The sequence below is a fragment of the Protobothrops mucrosquamatus genome, unplaced genomic scaffold (assembly GCF_001527695.2).
Source record: "Protobothrops mucrosquamatus isolate PMUCROS unplaced genomic scaffold, P.Mucros_1.0 scaffold1414, whole genome shotgun sequence".
Taxonomy (NCBI): domain Eukaryota; kingdom Metazoa; phylum Chordata; class Lepidosauria; order Squamata; family Viperidae; genus Protobothrops; species Protobothrops mucrosquamatus.
The window spans coordinates 164,540-178,640 of NW_015387599.1; the positions used below are offsets into that span (position 1 = coordinate 164,540).

At 41.4% G+C, this 14,101-nt stretch overlaps 2 protein-coding genes across 2 annotated transcripts in view; one reads left to right on the forward strand and one right to left on the reverse strand.

Moving 5' to 3' along the window:
• The window catches only part of VIRMA (vir like m6A methyltransferase associated), a 33,135-nt gene extending 30,358 nt beyond the window's left edge, over nt 1–2,777 (forward strand). The window contains exons 23-24 of the mRNA XM_015821859.1: nt 789–932; nt 2,419–2,777. Of these exons, the coding sequence (XP_015677345.1) occupies nt 789–932; nt 2,419–2,576 (302 nt within the window). The 3' untranslated portion in view covers nt 2,577–2,777. The remainder of the gene's footprint in view (nt 1–788; nt 933–2,418) is intronic.
• Nucleotides 2,778–5,928: 3,151 nt separating this feature from the next.
• The window catches only part of LOC107292749 (RING finger protein 151), a 9,074-nt gene continuing 901 nt past the window's right edge, over nt 5,929–14,101 (reverse strand). Inside the window, exons 2-6 of the mRNA XM_015821866.1 lie at nt 11,347–11,571; nt 10,269–10,408; nt 9,541–9,703; nt 9,042–9,162; nt 5,929–7,556 (exon numbers count right to left, since the gene is read on the reverse strand). Of these exons, the coding sequence (XP_015677352.1) occupies nt 7,323–7,556; nt 9,042–9,162; nt 9,541–9,703; nt 10,269–10,408; nt 11,347–11,552 (864 nt within the window). The 5' untranslated portion in view covers nt 11,553–11,571 and the 3' untranslated portion in view covers nt 5,929–7,322. The remainder of the gene's footprint in view (nt 7,557–9,041; nt 9,163–9,540; nt 9,704–10,268; nt 10,409–11,346; nt 11,572–14,101) is intronic.

Here is a 14,101-nt window from a genome sequence, read left to right on the forward strand (position 1 = left end):
TGGGGTCCAGCATGAATCTGAAAGCTTGGAAGACTAAACCAGATTTGTTCCTGCAATCATCAGAATACCTTAAAACTTCTGGAGAGAAAAAAAATGTAACACAGAAGCAAACAGCATTATGGGTGGAGGCAAAGGATCGTGCTGCATCATGTTTGGTGTCTCAGAACGGTACTCAGAAAGACAGGGAAAGATGAAGGTGGTCAGAAAGAGGGCAGGAAAATGGATGGACCAAGAGAAGATCAGAATTGTGCAAGTCAAGGGATTCCCTGTGACACTTTATGGAAATGAAAGTTGGACTTTGAAGAAGCAGGATAAGAAGATATTGATGCTGAAAAGGAAGATGGATTTAATTACAGGGGTGATAAAATGCACCATTGGAAGACCAGAAAGCCCAGGTTAGGAAAAGATCACCATGAAGAAAAGGTATCTGCATCGTCGCTAAAAGTCAACAATGACTTGATGGCACATAATCAAGAGAAGTGAGCATATTGGGCATAAAATAAGAGCAGGGGGTTGGACTAGATGACCTCCAAGGTCCCTTCCAACGTTGTTATTATTATTATTATTATTATTATTGTTGTTGTTGTTGTTGTTGTTGTAAGTAAAAAAGCAGAATCTACATGTTTTTTTCACATTCTTTCACCTGCTTTAACACTGCTCACTTCCTGTGCTGTTGTACTACGTTTGCCATTTTTAAAAATAATATGCTGTTAAACTGAGATGTTAAGTTAAATCTAAATTAAAATAAGAGCAATCTGCATTTGGCTTAAGTATCACTTTTCATTTAGGAAATTATAGTCGCCGTGAAGGAGCCAGAGGATCAAGCTGGAGTGCCCAAAACACCCCCCGAGGAACATACAGTGAAAGTCGAGGTGGTCAGAGCAATTTCAACAGAGGACCTCTCCCCCCCCTGAGGCCTTTAAGTTCTGCGGGTAAGGGATTGTTTTCCTCTACAGTATAATTAATCGCTTTATATATTTATGTATCTAATTGTTCTTTGCATGGAGCTCTCAAGATGCCTTGCAAATCAAGGGTGAAATCACAAAACCACCATTGAATGCAAAATTAAGAAATGAATACCAGATGTAAGTTTTGTTCAAAATAATAGAAAGCAAGCACATATAACTGCTTGGTGGTCAAACATTTTCCCTGAGATAGGGGGTAATCATCACAGAAAATAGAAGGCATGCCTTCCAGGCAGCATATTGTGTAACAGGCAGAACACAATCATGGAACAATTGGAGCAAGATCCCGAAGTTACTTTTTTATTTACTACATTTCAGTCCCAGCAGGTTTGGCACCTTGCCAGCCGAGGTTGATCTCAGAGCTACTATCTGAGTGGGAGGCCCACAGTAAAAGGCCAGGGCTGTAATCAAGGAAAAAAACATCCCAGAAGATGGCAGTGGCCAGTTCCTTCTGTTTTGCTGCCAAGAAAATGACATGAACATGTTTATATCCTCTCCAGGTTTTGAGCTTTATTTTATTGTTTAAACTGTTCAAGGCACCTTAGATCAGTGTTTCTCAACCTTGACAATTTTAAGGCATGTGGACTTCAACTCCCAGAATTCCACAGCCAGCAATGCTGGCTGTGGGATTCTGGGAGTTGAAGTCCACATGCCTTAAAATTGTCAAGGTTGAGAAACACTGCCTTAGATAATTTAATGTACTTTTTTTAAAAAAAAAAGACAATAGAAAAACTAAAAAACATGAGGGCAGTTTTTCTTGGGCTGACACCCATTAGAAGTTAAGGGCATGAGTTCCCTGCTAAAGGCTTTTATTTTATCTGCACAACAACTTGCATGTTTTACCTATTGATTGTTAAAATACATAACTTTACTTAAAATGGGAGTTGGAAATATGCATTAGACAATATCAGAATTAGCATATCTTTTTCAGCCTCAGTAGTTCTCACGTTTTTACACATTTTCAGTCAGGTTACCGGTATTTATTCTTGGTAGCAAGAGTGGTGCGGTGGGCCTGAAGGTGGAGCTCTCACCTCACAATCAGGAGGCTATGAGTTCAATCCTAGGTAGTGGCAGATATTTCTCTCTGGACGCAAAGAGAAAATATCGGCTGCAAATTCTGCATAGGAGTCAGGAAAGGTATCCGACCAGTAAACGCTCAGCTCCATTCAATCACCTCAATTCCTCCCTGATGAATCATTAAAAGAAAAAAAAAAAATCTTGGTAGCAAGTCTTGGTTTTAGCTGCACTAAATTACAATCCTAATACATTTTTCCCCTCTGCCTGTTATATATCATTTTAATTCTTTAAACAGTGTGGCATGTTTTCCTGTATACTAAGAAGATTTAATTTGGTCATTTGAAGGGGCTTCCGTCAGAAAATTATAATGCATTACTTGTACATCCCGCTACAAAAGCATAGATACTGTTGCCAATAACCTTCCCATTTGTTTAAGGCTACCGGCCAAGCCCCCGTGATCGTGCTTCCAGAGGTCGTGGTGGAATTACACCATCTTGGGCAAGTACCAACAACAGTGGTAGTGGTGGTTCAAGAGGAAAGTTTGTTAGTGGAAGCAGTGGAAGAGGACGTCACGTTCGTTCCTTTACTCGATAAACAGTTCTGACTGTGAACATTTCAAGATGATGGTGAAACAATTAATTAATTGAGGACCAATGCTAGACCTTTGGTATTTGAAGGCAGCAAGACATTACTTTTTTTAGGGATTCATATTTGTTTCGTACAAGATCTGAGATTTCAATAAAACTGTCTTTTTTGTGTGTAATATTTGTGTTTGGGGCATGACATGGCAGTGTGCCAGAAATAAAGATTTTTTTTTTCTAGTAGGTTTGCAGTGTGGCTTTCACCCAAGATATAGAGACTACCTCTGCTAAGTAATGAATGAAGAACACCTTTTGGCACTCTGAGATAGCAGAATCCGTCAAGCACCTTCCTAAAGCTCCAGCTGTTGTATTATTTATTTGATCAACTTCTAAAGCTGCCATTCATCAAGCTACTCTGGATGCTGCAAGGTCATTTTTGGGTGAAGCCGTTTCAGAAGAAAGATATATTTTAGAAAGTTTAGGCAACTTGTAAATGCCACATGTCCTAGCTATCTTATTTTGTAAAACAGTTGGCACTTTCTAGGTATTTGAAAAGCTGAAGATGAGGTATACATTGGGGAGAGGGTATATCTGAAGCGATATTACGTTACAATGGTTCACAGAGTAATGAAACTACAGTCAGGGTCCCTGATGTGGAGAACTACAGCTATACATGTAGTCCTCGATTTAGTAACCAGTTGGAACTTGTAACTTGGTTGTTAAGTGAAACATGTCACTAAGTGAAACTGCAACCACTAATATTCTGACTTCAGTTTTCTTTTGCTTTACAACCTACAAAGACATAAAGTCACTGTACCAGGCAATCGGTCATTAAGCAAGGACTACAAATAGTTCTTGACTTAACAACAATTAGTTCAGTGACCGTTTATAGTTATGGCAGTACTGAACAAAGGGACTTACAACCAGTCTCTAAAGTTACAGCTGTTGCAGTGCCCCGGTTGGTCATGTGATTGCAATCTGGGCTCTTGACAACCCATTTACACTTACGACCGGTTGCCAAGGGCCCTAAAATCACATGATTTACAATCTTCTCTGCCGAGTCCTCAGAAAATTAATGGGGAAGCTGACCGAGAAGGTCACAACTGCTACCACTTGCTGAGAAGATTCCTTCTGGCCTCTGGAGGCTGGCTGATCACGCCCTGTGCCAAAACCCAAGCAGGATTTCCTGCTATGGAAGATTTTCAGTCCCAAAGTGGAGAGGATTCAGAAGCCTTTTGACTTTGGGCCTGAAAATCCAAGTGGCTCTGAGCCGCTTGTGCACCTTCTCTGACCCTCCTCCACAATCTTGCATACCCTCCCTGGCTCATGCTGGAAAGAAGTTGCCTTGCCTAATGACCAGGACATTTATTTAACTCCAGGACTTCCTGGATTGCCGTAAGCGAAGCAGTCACACTTTACAACTGCATTGCTTGGCGACAGCAATCCCAGACCCAATTGTCATTGTAGGTCAAGGACTATCTGAACTATTGAGCAACTGATCTTCCCTAACAACCAAGAACTTGAGACAGAGGCACTGGGATAGGGTCCTATGTCTCCATTTTGGTTTTCTGAATGAGTAGGGCTGTTATTTCATATAGCAGTGGTGGCGAACCTATGGCACGGGTGCCAGAGGCGGCACTCGGAGCCCTCTCTGTGGGCACACATGCCGTTGCCCCAGCCTTGCCTCCGCCCGCGACCCCATCCTCACCAGCAACCCCCTGGAAGAAAGTTGCCCCCGAGCGTGGCCCACGCAGAGCAGCCCAGCCAAGGACATGGCAGCCAGGCAGCGTAGAGAAGACTCTGCCCTCACGCCCCATCGCGCACAGTTGATGCTGCGGGGCACGGGCAGAGGGCATGGCTGCAATGGTGCTGCTGGGCTGCCTGGGTGATCTGCGGCGGGCCCTGGAGGCGGTGAGTGGCCCTGCAGGCAGGTGGGGTGGAGTGGGGGCGGGGCAGGGAGTGAAGTGGGGCCAGTTTTTGGGCACTCGGTCTCTAAAAGGTTCGCCATCACTGTCCTATAGCTTACCAAAATCCTATCCTTCCAAATTTCAACTGGTTATGTTGGTATCAGTCATAGTTACTGAGGGTGTGACTTTAAGGGCATTTGCTTCACTGAGACAGAAACTGGTATTGTTTTAGTACGTAAAGATAAATTTAAGAAATTAGTGAAAAAATGGAACCATTTACAGCAATGTCCATGTTTTCTCAGGCCCTGATTTGTTTTCTCTTTCCCAGAGCTAGCAACCACCCACCTACTTCCCTTTTTCTCCCGTTTCGTGCACGTCTGTTTTATTAAAAGAGACAGAAAGGGAACAGGTAGAGTTATTTTTGAGCGTGATCAAACAATTTTGTCATGCTTTTTTTGGATCTCATCAGCCATTCCTGTGTGTATATGTTGGGTGATGTACCTCCCTTTGGATCTTCTGCCTTTCCTGGTCTGGGGCTTCCCTGGAGGCTCCAGGTGTCTGCCTTGGGTTTGGGACGAAGCATGTCCCTGTTTGAGTTTTCGCTTCTCCCAGGGAAGCCTCCAACTAACATCTTCATCCTCTGGAGCCAGAAACTGAAAATGCACATTCCAATGGATCAGCACATGGACAGGGATAGCCAGCAACTTCCTGCAGTTTCTCCAAAGCCATTTTCTGCCTCGATGTCTCAAGCAGCACAGGTTCAAACATATCTCCTTCCCTCTCTCTCTTTTCTTCATTTAACAGCTCAAACCTGCAGTATGTCCCCCAGCAGCTGACAACAAAGGTTTTCTTCCAGGATTTAAGTCCCCCAAATCAATACACATACTAGGTTTGGCCTATATGAATGCCACCTCCATCTGCCCCCACAATAGTCTTGGTTAGCAGCAGAGCAAATTATTTGCTCTTGGGATGCTGTAGTTATGCTCTGAATATATTTCTCTCTCCTGCTATCTCAGACCAGCACAAAAGCAGCCAGCCTGGCCACAAAACCCATACTGTGTGCCATGGTATCATTACTGAGGATTTCGTTTTTGAGGATTATACCAGGCAGTTTTAGAGTTGTGCTTTTATCAAATTTATTCACATGTTAAGTCATGTGGTTTCATGTGCCATTTGTGACTTGGGTTAACGTAGTTTCAGTTGTTTTACTTCCGTCAAATGTTTTATCAATATTAACAGCACCATGAATTAACTGTCAAATTTCTTTTCAGTCCATGGGGGTGACAGGATTAGTGTAAGAAAAAGCTTTGCTTGTCTGCTGAAACCAGCCAAGACTTTAATGAACTCCTCTGTTTATTTGTCGCAGCAGCAAAATTAACCCACAACAGCACTGCACTTTCAGAACATGCACATGGAATAAAAATATTGGAAATGAAGTATTTATTTCAAAGAAAAATACACAAAGATGCACATTTTAGCCATCTTCAGTCAGACCTCTTCTACACTTCTTTCAACAAGCATAATCCACACTGCACAGATCAAGGGTCTCCAACTTTGAGACATGTGGACTTCAACTCCCAGAATTCCCCAGCCAATTCTGTGCATTGAGTCCACAAGTCTTCAAGTTGCCAAGGTTGGAGACCCCTGGCATAGATTATCAAATTTGTGATAGTATTCCTAATTTCTTTTTGGGCAGCCTCATTCTCCTAAAGAGTAAATTCCTTTCTGAACCTTCTTTTTTTTTATGGATTGACACTTCTATATTAAACTGTCCTTGACTCCAAAAATCCCATTTTGGCTAATACGTGCAAAAATATTTATTAGCTTTATTAGTTAGCTGAGTATTTGTAATATTGATTTTCTAGTTGCCGAGTATGTGTAATATTAAAAACATTGTTTACAAATTTCTTGAGCTATTTTAATACTGAAAAACATGTTAATCTAATGGTAGACAAATGAGATTTATGCTTTTCTGGCAATGGAAATGGAAATGCTCATTAACATAAATAGGTTTGGTCCAAATGTAGTTATGGGAGAACTGCTCTTGTGACAACTTATATTTTGATTAGGGCGATACCTTTTATTCTGGGATCTCCAGTGAAATATATAGTATTTCACTTTCAGTTTTATTCTTGAAGCAATCATATGAGGTAGATTGGACTGGAAGATCAACTTACAAATTGTGTTAACTATATTGCAGTTCTGAAGTATATCTAACATAAGGGCCAGGGTTATAAAGGCACTGTAAAATCCTCTCTTTAGATATCAACTATAATTTTTAAAAAAACCAAAACCAAAGTTTAAATTTATTATTACTTTGTCTTCCACCTCTAGGATGACAAGTAGCCTATTCTGAAGGTTTACAAACTACCTGAAAAAGAAAAACACTGAGGTAAATTAGAAATCAGGATCAGAATCCAGTAATTTATCTTGCATAGTTTAGAATATCAACTACTGAAAAAAATCTTTATTCCTATAATTTTCATAGTCAAACTAAGGTCCTGTTTGCCTTAATCTTCAAGTCTAAGTTTTTTTTAAATACCCTGTTCTGAATAGCAGAAAGACATTTTGTTACTCACTTGAGGAGGAAAAAATAATAGATTACGTAAAACAAGGTATTTCAATCATGCCCAGGTTTTTAAATTCCTAAGACTGACTACTGAAATAGTTAACACTTGAAGATGCTCTCTTTTAAATATGATTCTTCCCAAACTCAATGAGATTTGAAAGGATCTCAAGGAAAATAAAGCCTATAAATGAGTACTGATTTGTTTTAGAATAAGATAACTTAATAATTTTGCCCTCTAAAGTTAGTTCAAAGTTCAGCAAACCTGGCTTTAAAACTTTTAGTTTTATATGGCTGTTGCTTCCCATGTTTTTAGTTTCATACTATCCAGCCGTGATAGAGGCTGGGAATGTGTTGCTTTCTTGCTTTCAGCTCTTGGAGAGAGGCTGCCTGTTTGGAAGTTCTTCATTAATTCCAACAATTCACGTTTTTCAAGTTCTGCCTGCTCCAAGTCTTGGCGATGCTGTCTTTCTGTTGCCATCAGAATCTGCATGTTAGACATCATCTTGGACATTTGACTCTAAAAAGCATTTAAAGAGTTAATTTTATCATAAAGTATTGCCAATGGCTAAAAGAGAATGGCAAATGTTGCATTTTCTTTTACACAGGCATTATCTTCCCTGTCCAGTAAATACAGCAATGTGGTGTTCTTAAGAACTGCCTCCACAATTTTATCCAGGCATCAAATATGAGAGAATAGTAAAGACGAATGGTAATAGCCAAGTTATTTTATTCTCTTCATTAATTATCTGAGCCGTCTACCTGATTAAGCTCAACAGAGGCTAGATTTTCTTTACAGGCAGTCCTCGGGTTATGATGGTAACTTGGGCCAGGATTGTCATTGCTAAGTGATGTGACATAAAGTGCAATGTCAAGCAACTGCATCGCTTAACAATGGCAATCCTGGCAGCCCTGGTTGCCACTCTAACTGCAGGATGCCCAGCTTTTTTATAGCAGAAGAGGTGGGAGTGTAGGGGAATGTGGGGGTGCTGCAGGGGGTGATGGTACTGCAGAGGGGGTGCCGTGGGCAGGTGCTGTGGGCAGGTCAGCAAAGGCTATGGTGCAGGCACACCACCACAGAGTGCAGACAGGTGCTGTGGAATACACATTTTCTATGGACTCCTCAGGAGAAGCAGTGATGGAGACAACTTGTGACCTTTCCTGTTGGATATTAAACCAACTGCCCCCCCTGCAAATCCAATTATATAGTATTAAAAGATAAACCCAGATGTGCAATATGGTGAATTGAACAGAATATAGTAAAACAGTGAGGGACCCTGCTCACCTGAACCCAAATGCCTAGGAAACAGCCAGGTCTTGATCACATTTCTAATGTCACCATGACTGATATCAACGTGTGCTGGAAGGAAGATCACTTCAAAGAGCAGGGGCAGCCACTGAAAAGTCACACTGCCTAGGTTCCATAAGACAACAATTCTTAGATGAGGGGACCTGGAACGTGCTGTCCCAATGAGAACATGAGGGACAGGCAGATTTTTGGAGAAACAAGCAGCTCCAAAGGTAGCCTGGTCCTGTGCTTTATAAGTGATAACCAGTACTTTGAATCAGTACCTGGATGCCTATTGCCTGCAGCCTGCAGAGTAGCAATGTCTTTAGGACGCAGTGGGCTGCGCCTCTAACTACCTGTGCCACTGCATTCTGGACCAACTGAAATTTCCAGATGGTCTTGGGAGGCCACAACACCTAGCATGACAATAGCTAAACATTATTACAAATAATGAGCATGCCATACTACTTAGTGAACATTGCTCTCATCAGATCAAAGAGCAAGGGGAATTTTACAACAATTTGGAGCCAGCTTGATATTTCTTCTTTTTTTTAAAGAGAGACTTCAATAAGCATTCTCCACGTTTCCTTTGGGGAGAATTCATAAATCGGTAGAAAAAGTTATTTCATGGTTGGATCTCAGCATGGAGTAAAACAATAAGAGCAAACTGTTTCCACTAAAAACAGTTCCTGTAGCGGCAAAAGACAATATAATTACCTTAAGGTCTTCAATGTCTTTTTGCAAAAGACTCTCTTTTTTCACCATGTATCTCCTTTGGGAATCTAAGCGAGACTGCATCTCATGTTTTGTATCTTCCATTTGGCAGTTCATGTCAGATCTTAAGAAAAGAAAGTGTACTCTCCTTTAATAAGACTTATAATGTTTAGCTCGGTTTGAAAATCTGAAATAATCCCTTAGCTATTTTGACAGTATTTCAAATGTGAAAAAGCAAGAACCAGCAGTTAAGACAGTTTTATCAACGTGTCAATTCCTTCACGCTTATACAATCTTTAAGTAACTGTCTAATTCCCCCTTGATAAGCAGAGTTTGTTTTCAGGATTGGCAAAGATGATAGACAAAATATTACAGATTTTCTAGAACCAGTAGTTTCTTCATCTTTGGCAATAAGTCAATGGCTGTGATATTAATATAACGATTTAAGTTAGAAGCTAGAGCTTTTTACAGCTGACTCTCAGTCAAGAGGGCACAACTTTACCTGAGTAGCTCTAGTTCAGTTCTCAGTTCTGCCACACAGTTGTGCTGGGCATCTTCAGGACCAAGAATGACATATCCACAGCCATTGGGGCATTCCCGAGTCCGAAATTCACACACTACCACATGACTATATAAGTGACGCCGTTCAACTTGGACTGGACAAGCTGAGTGAAAAATAGAAGGTGGGTAGAAACAGAAGAAACAATTTTATCTCCATTGTTGTTAATAAGAGAAATTAGTTCTTTACCGAGGTGTTTCTGACCCAGGGAAAAGTTTGAGTGATAGTGAATAAGGTGTTCAGTTTTCCTGTTCTTCAGCACATCTTTAGCACATTTAGAAAACCGACAGCTTCTAGAAGTAGTTGGACTTTTAAGAGTCCCACCCAATATGGCCAATATTCAAGAATGAGAGGTTCTGTAACATCAGGAAAGGTCCTGGTTAGTTATTTCTAATCTAACACACAGAGAAGTAGTTTGTCTCCCAAACAATAACAAATGGGAAAAAAGAAACATCAGTTTCATGACAGCTGATGTCAGCTCTTCACGTATTCTATGAATCCATGGATTCCTCAGCAAGGTGGAAACAAATTAACCTGCACAGAGAGAGAAAAACTAGAACTCAAGAAAGATCACTTAATAGCAAGGATCAAATTCTTTAGGCCCTGCTTAATATAGGTATTAAAAATAAGGTTTACCATCGCTACATAAAACATCTCTGCCTTTTACCTACCAATATTTGGACAGGGAATCTGGGTGTATTCACACTCGCATTCATGACTGTCAATGGATTCTAGTGAACACACTACTTCACAGCCACGCTCTCTGTTTCTGCAGTGAAGCTGAAGTCGGTTAAGATCATTCCTCATGTACCTACATCAAGAAATTATCATACTTGCAGTACTGTAAGATGCATCAATAAAAAAATGTTTCCTGACATTTTTTTCTTTTGAGAAACATGGAAAAATAATATTAAAAAAAAAAAGAAAGCACACTTTTGTTGTTGTTGAATAACCAGGGAAAATGAACCAGGGAAAAAATGAAAAAGGATTGTGGAATCTTTTCTAATATAGGTAGCCCTCATTATCTATGTGTCCGTTACATGCCATTTTGAATATTTGCAACTATTAAAAAGAGGCCAAACTGATTATACACAATAAATATTTATACATCTCCACTGCATTTATCTTGGTTTTTGATACGTTATACATTTGCAAAATAGCAGACAGGTTTTTGCAGATGTATTATAGGTAGCTCGACTTAAGAACATAAATTGAGCCTGGAATTTCAGTTATCAGTTCTTGCTGTCATTAAACAAGTCACCATGTGATTGCATCCACTGTTATGACCCTTTTGCAGCAGTCGTTAAGTGAATCCATTTTATCCAATGGGTGTTTTTTGTCAGAATTCAGAATAAATGCTGGAAACTGGAAAAAGACAATGAAAATCGTGATCATGTGAACGTGGTACACTGCAAATGGCTGCAAGTTAATTGCCAAGCCCCCAAATGTGATCATGTGACAATGGTGTGTGTGTGTGTGTGTGTGTGTGCGTGCGCGCGCGTGCATGCATTGGAACTTTGAAATTGGGTTGCAAGTAGCTTTTGGGGAGGTCTGTCATAACTTCAAACCGTAGCTCACAAATGTCTGCCCCCAAACCTATTTTTCAAGTGAGCTGACTCAGAAAGCCTTTTCAAGGATAGCTTTAAAATCACTTTCACAATCCCATTTTATGAGAAGCAACTGCAAATAAGAAAATGGCACAAACTGAATCCCTGCCCTATATAGCAACTAATGCCAGATCAGGATTACCTGCAAAGTGGTCGAAGGACAGACAAACCAAGGAACCGGCGATCCTCTGGGCAGCTGTTGTGTTCAATGAGCCATCCATGGATGCAGGAAGTGCAGAAGGCGTGCTCGCAAGGAGCTTGCAGAGGATCCTGGAGCACATCTCGGCAAATGCAACACATCAGCCCATCATTAACATAACCAACAAAGCGCTCCATGTCATAGCCCATTTTCTCAAACACGATTAACCTAATATGGGAATGAAATACAGCATTAGCCTTGAGCAGAGGACAGTAACTTCTTACACTGCCTTTGAAAAATCAAGGGTTTCTCTTAAGGACACCAACTTGGCATCTTTACAAAGTGACTGTCCCAGCTGGCAAGTTTTAAACAACTCTCACATACCAAAAAGATGCCTAGCAGATTCATAGGTAAGATACTTTTATCTTTCATATCTATCATATATGCATGCAAATCTCTTCAGGTCATTGACTAAACTTCTCAAACATTGTGATATGTTTGATCCGCATATTGTGCACGAGTCTCAAATGGGAAAGTGCCACCCCACTGAGAGTTAATGGCCTTGTCAGGTCTGAGCCTGAATTTGTTCCTACCAATCCAGACACCCACACAGTCTTCAAGCACTGGGCTAGGACTTTGATGGCATCACTTGACTGGCATGGAGCCGACAGGTACCAATGGGTATAGTCAGCTGATGCTCATACTGATGATAGCTGACCCCAAACCAATGGATGATTTCACCCAGCAGTTCCATGTAGATATTAAACAGAAGCAAGTGTAGAAACCTGTAGCACCCCACAAAGAGAGAGATCATTCACATTCACCAATGCCAACTGTAACCAACCACAGACAAAGAGAAGCATCATCACAGTGTCTCCCACCCCCAGCGTTTGCTACTGACCAAAGGACACCATTGTGGATATTAATGAAAGACACTGAAAGATCAAGGAACACAAGCATGCCATACTACCCTATCCTGGCTCTGCCACAGAGATGAGGGTGACTAATGTAGTTCCCATACTAGACTACAACCTGCCTACTGGAATGGGTTCAGGGAATCCACTTCCTCCAGGGACTTTTGACCTGAAGCCTGACTACCTTCTCCACTACTTTCTCTAAAGGTTGGAGGATGGGCAATAATTGTCCAGGACTATTGGATTTAAAGATGATCTCTTCAGGAAAGGGGACATCACTGCCTCCTTCAAGACCAAGAAAACCACCTCAAAAAGGCTGGCACTGCGGCATAGACATTATTAGTATGCATCTGTACAATGTTCTAATGTCTAAAATACGTTTGCTCACGGAACATAGTATGTGGAGCTTAAAACTGTTTGCCTCTCTGTCCATCATCAGGATAACTCTCCAAAAACTGGGGGCGGAAAAACAGGACTATATCTGGTTGTGGTGGGTAGCTGCAAAAGATAAGACTGAAATGTAAAAAAGGGTTTTGGGTTGCAGAGATTAAAATTACCGGAAAAATATCTCTGAGTGAAGCCCTATGATGGGCAATGTTTCAGAACGTTTCTAATTTCCTGTATGGTTCATCCTAAACAAATATAAAGGTCTTGGAGAGTTCAGCAGCTGTTTCATCATATCTTGGCTCCCCCCCACACCCCACCTTTTTTTCCTATTTACTGATGACAACGATCTTGACATAAAAAAAACCAGTTGAGGCCATACAGGAGATTTATTAATAGCATCTTTGCTAAGGGCACATTTTTGGGGTAGCTGGGACATAGCAACTGTCACGGTCCCATCAGAGTGCGGTTTGGAGGAGGAGGAGTTGGAACTGGGGCCATCCGACAGGGATGGCACATCTCCCTTGGCGTGTTTGCAGGCCAGGGGCTGAGGATGATGCTGTCCCAGGCCCCATAGGTATTGGGGGAGCTGGTCGACCATGCCTGCCTGCACAGAAACAGGGGAGGATTGGCTGCTGACAGGCAATGGTGCTGAGAGGCAGATCTTGATGAGGAACAGCTGCCTCCTCCACTGATCCAAGGGCAAGGAGAGCAGAGCACAGGCAAGCCAAGAGAAGAGCTGCAAGGCTATTCGGGAGCAGGTCACAAGGAACACCTGGGAAGGAGTAACTTAAGGAGAAGCCCTGGGGAATTAGTCTTTGCCAGGAACAAATGTTTGTTTTTGGATTACACTCCCCCAGCTTTGCCTTGTGCTTTTGCCTTGCTGTGAGGACTGCCCTTTGCCTTACCCTAGCCCTGTGGATTTTACCTTCAGAACTGCCTTTGCCTTGTACCCTGTCTCTGCTTTGAGGACTGCCGTCTGCCTTGCCCTAATCTTGTGGACTGATTTTGCCCTTTGTTTTGCTTTACCTTCCGAACTGCCTTTGCCTTGTACCTCGTCTTTGCCCTGAAGACTGCCATTTGTTTTATGCCTGGACTTTGCCTTGTGGACTTTCCTGGTAATACAGTATATGGGCTGTTGTTTGGGGGAATGAGGACGGCTGCCTTCAGGGTAGTCCGGAGTGGAGCCTTACTGGTCACTGGAGGGCCGTTGGTTGAACACTTTCTGAGGACAATAAAGGACACTCTAAAGACCTTCCTTGCCTTGACCACTTGGATCATAACAGCAACAACAAGAAGGCTTATAGCTAGAAATCTTAGAGTGGCATATATCATGGCTTGCAGTCTCTTTTTTCAGGTGGTACTTTATTTATATAATAATAATAATAATAATAATAATAATAATAATAATAATAATAGTAGTAGTAGTAGTAGTAGTAGTAGTAGTAGTAGTAGTAGTA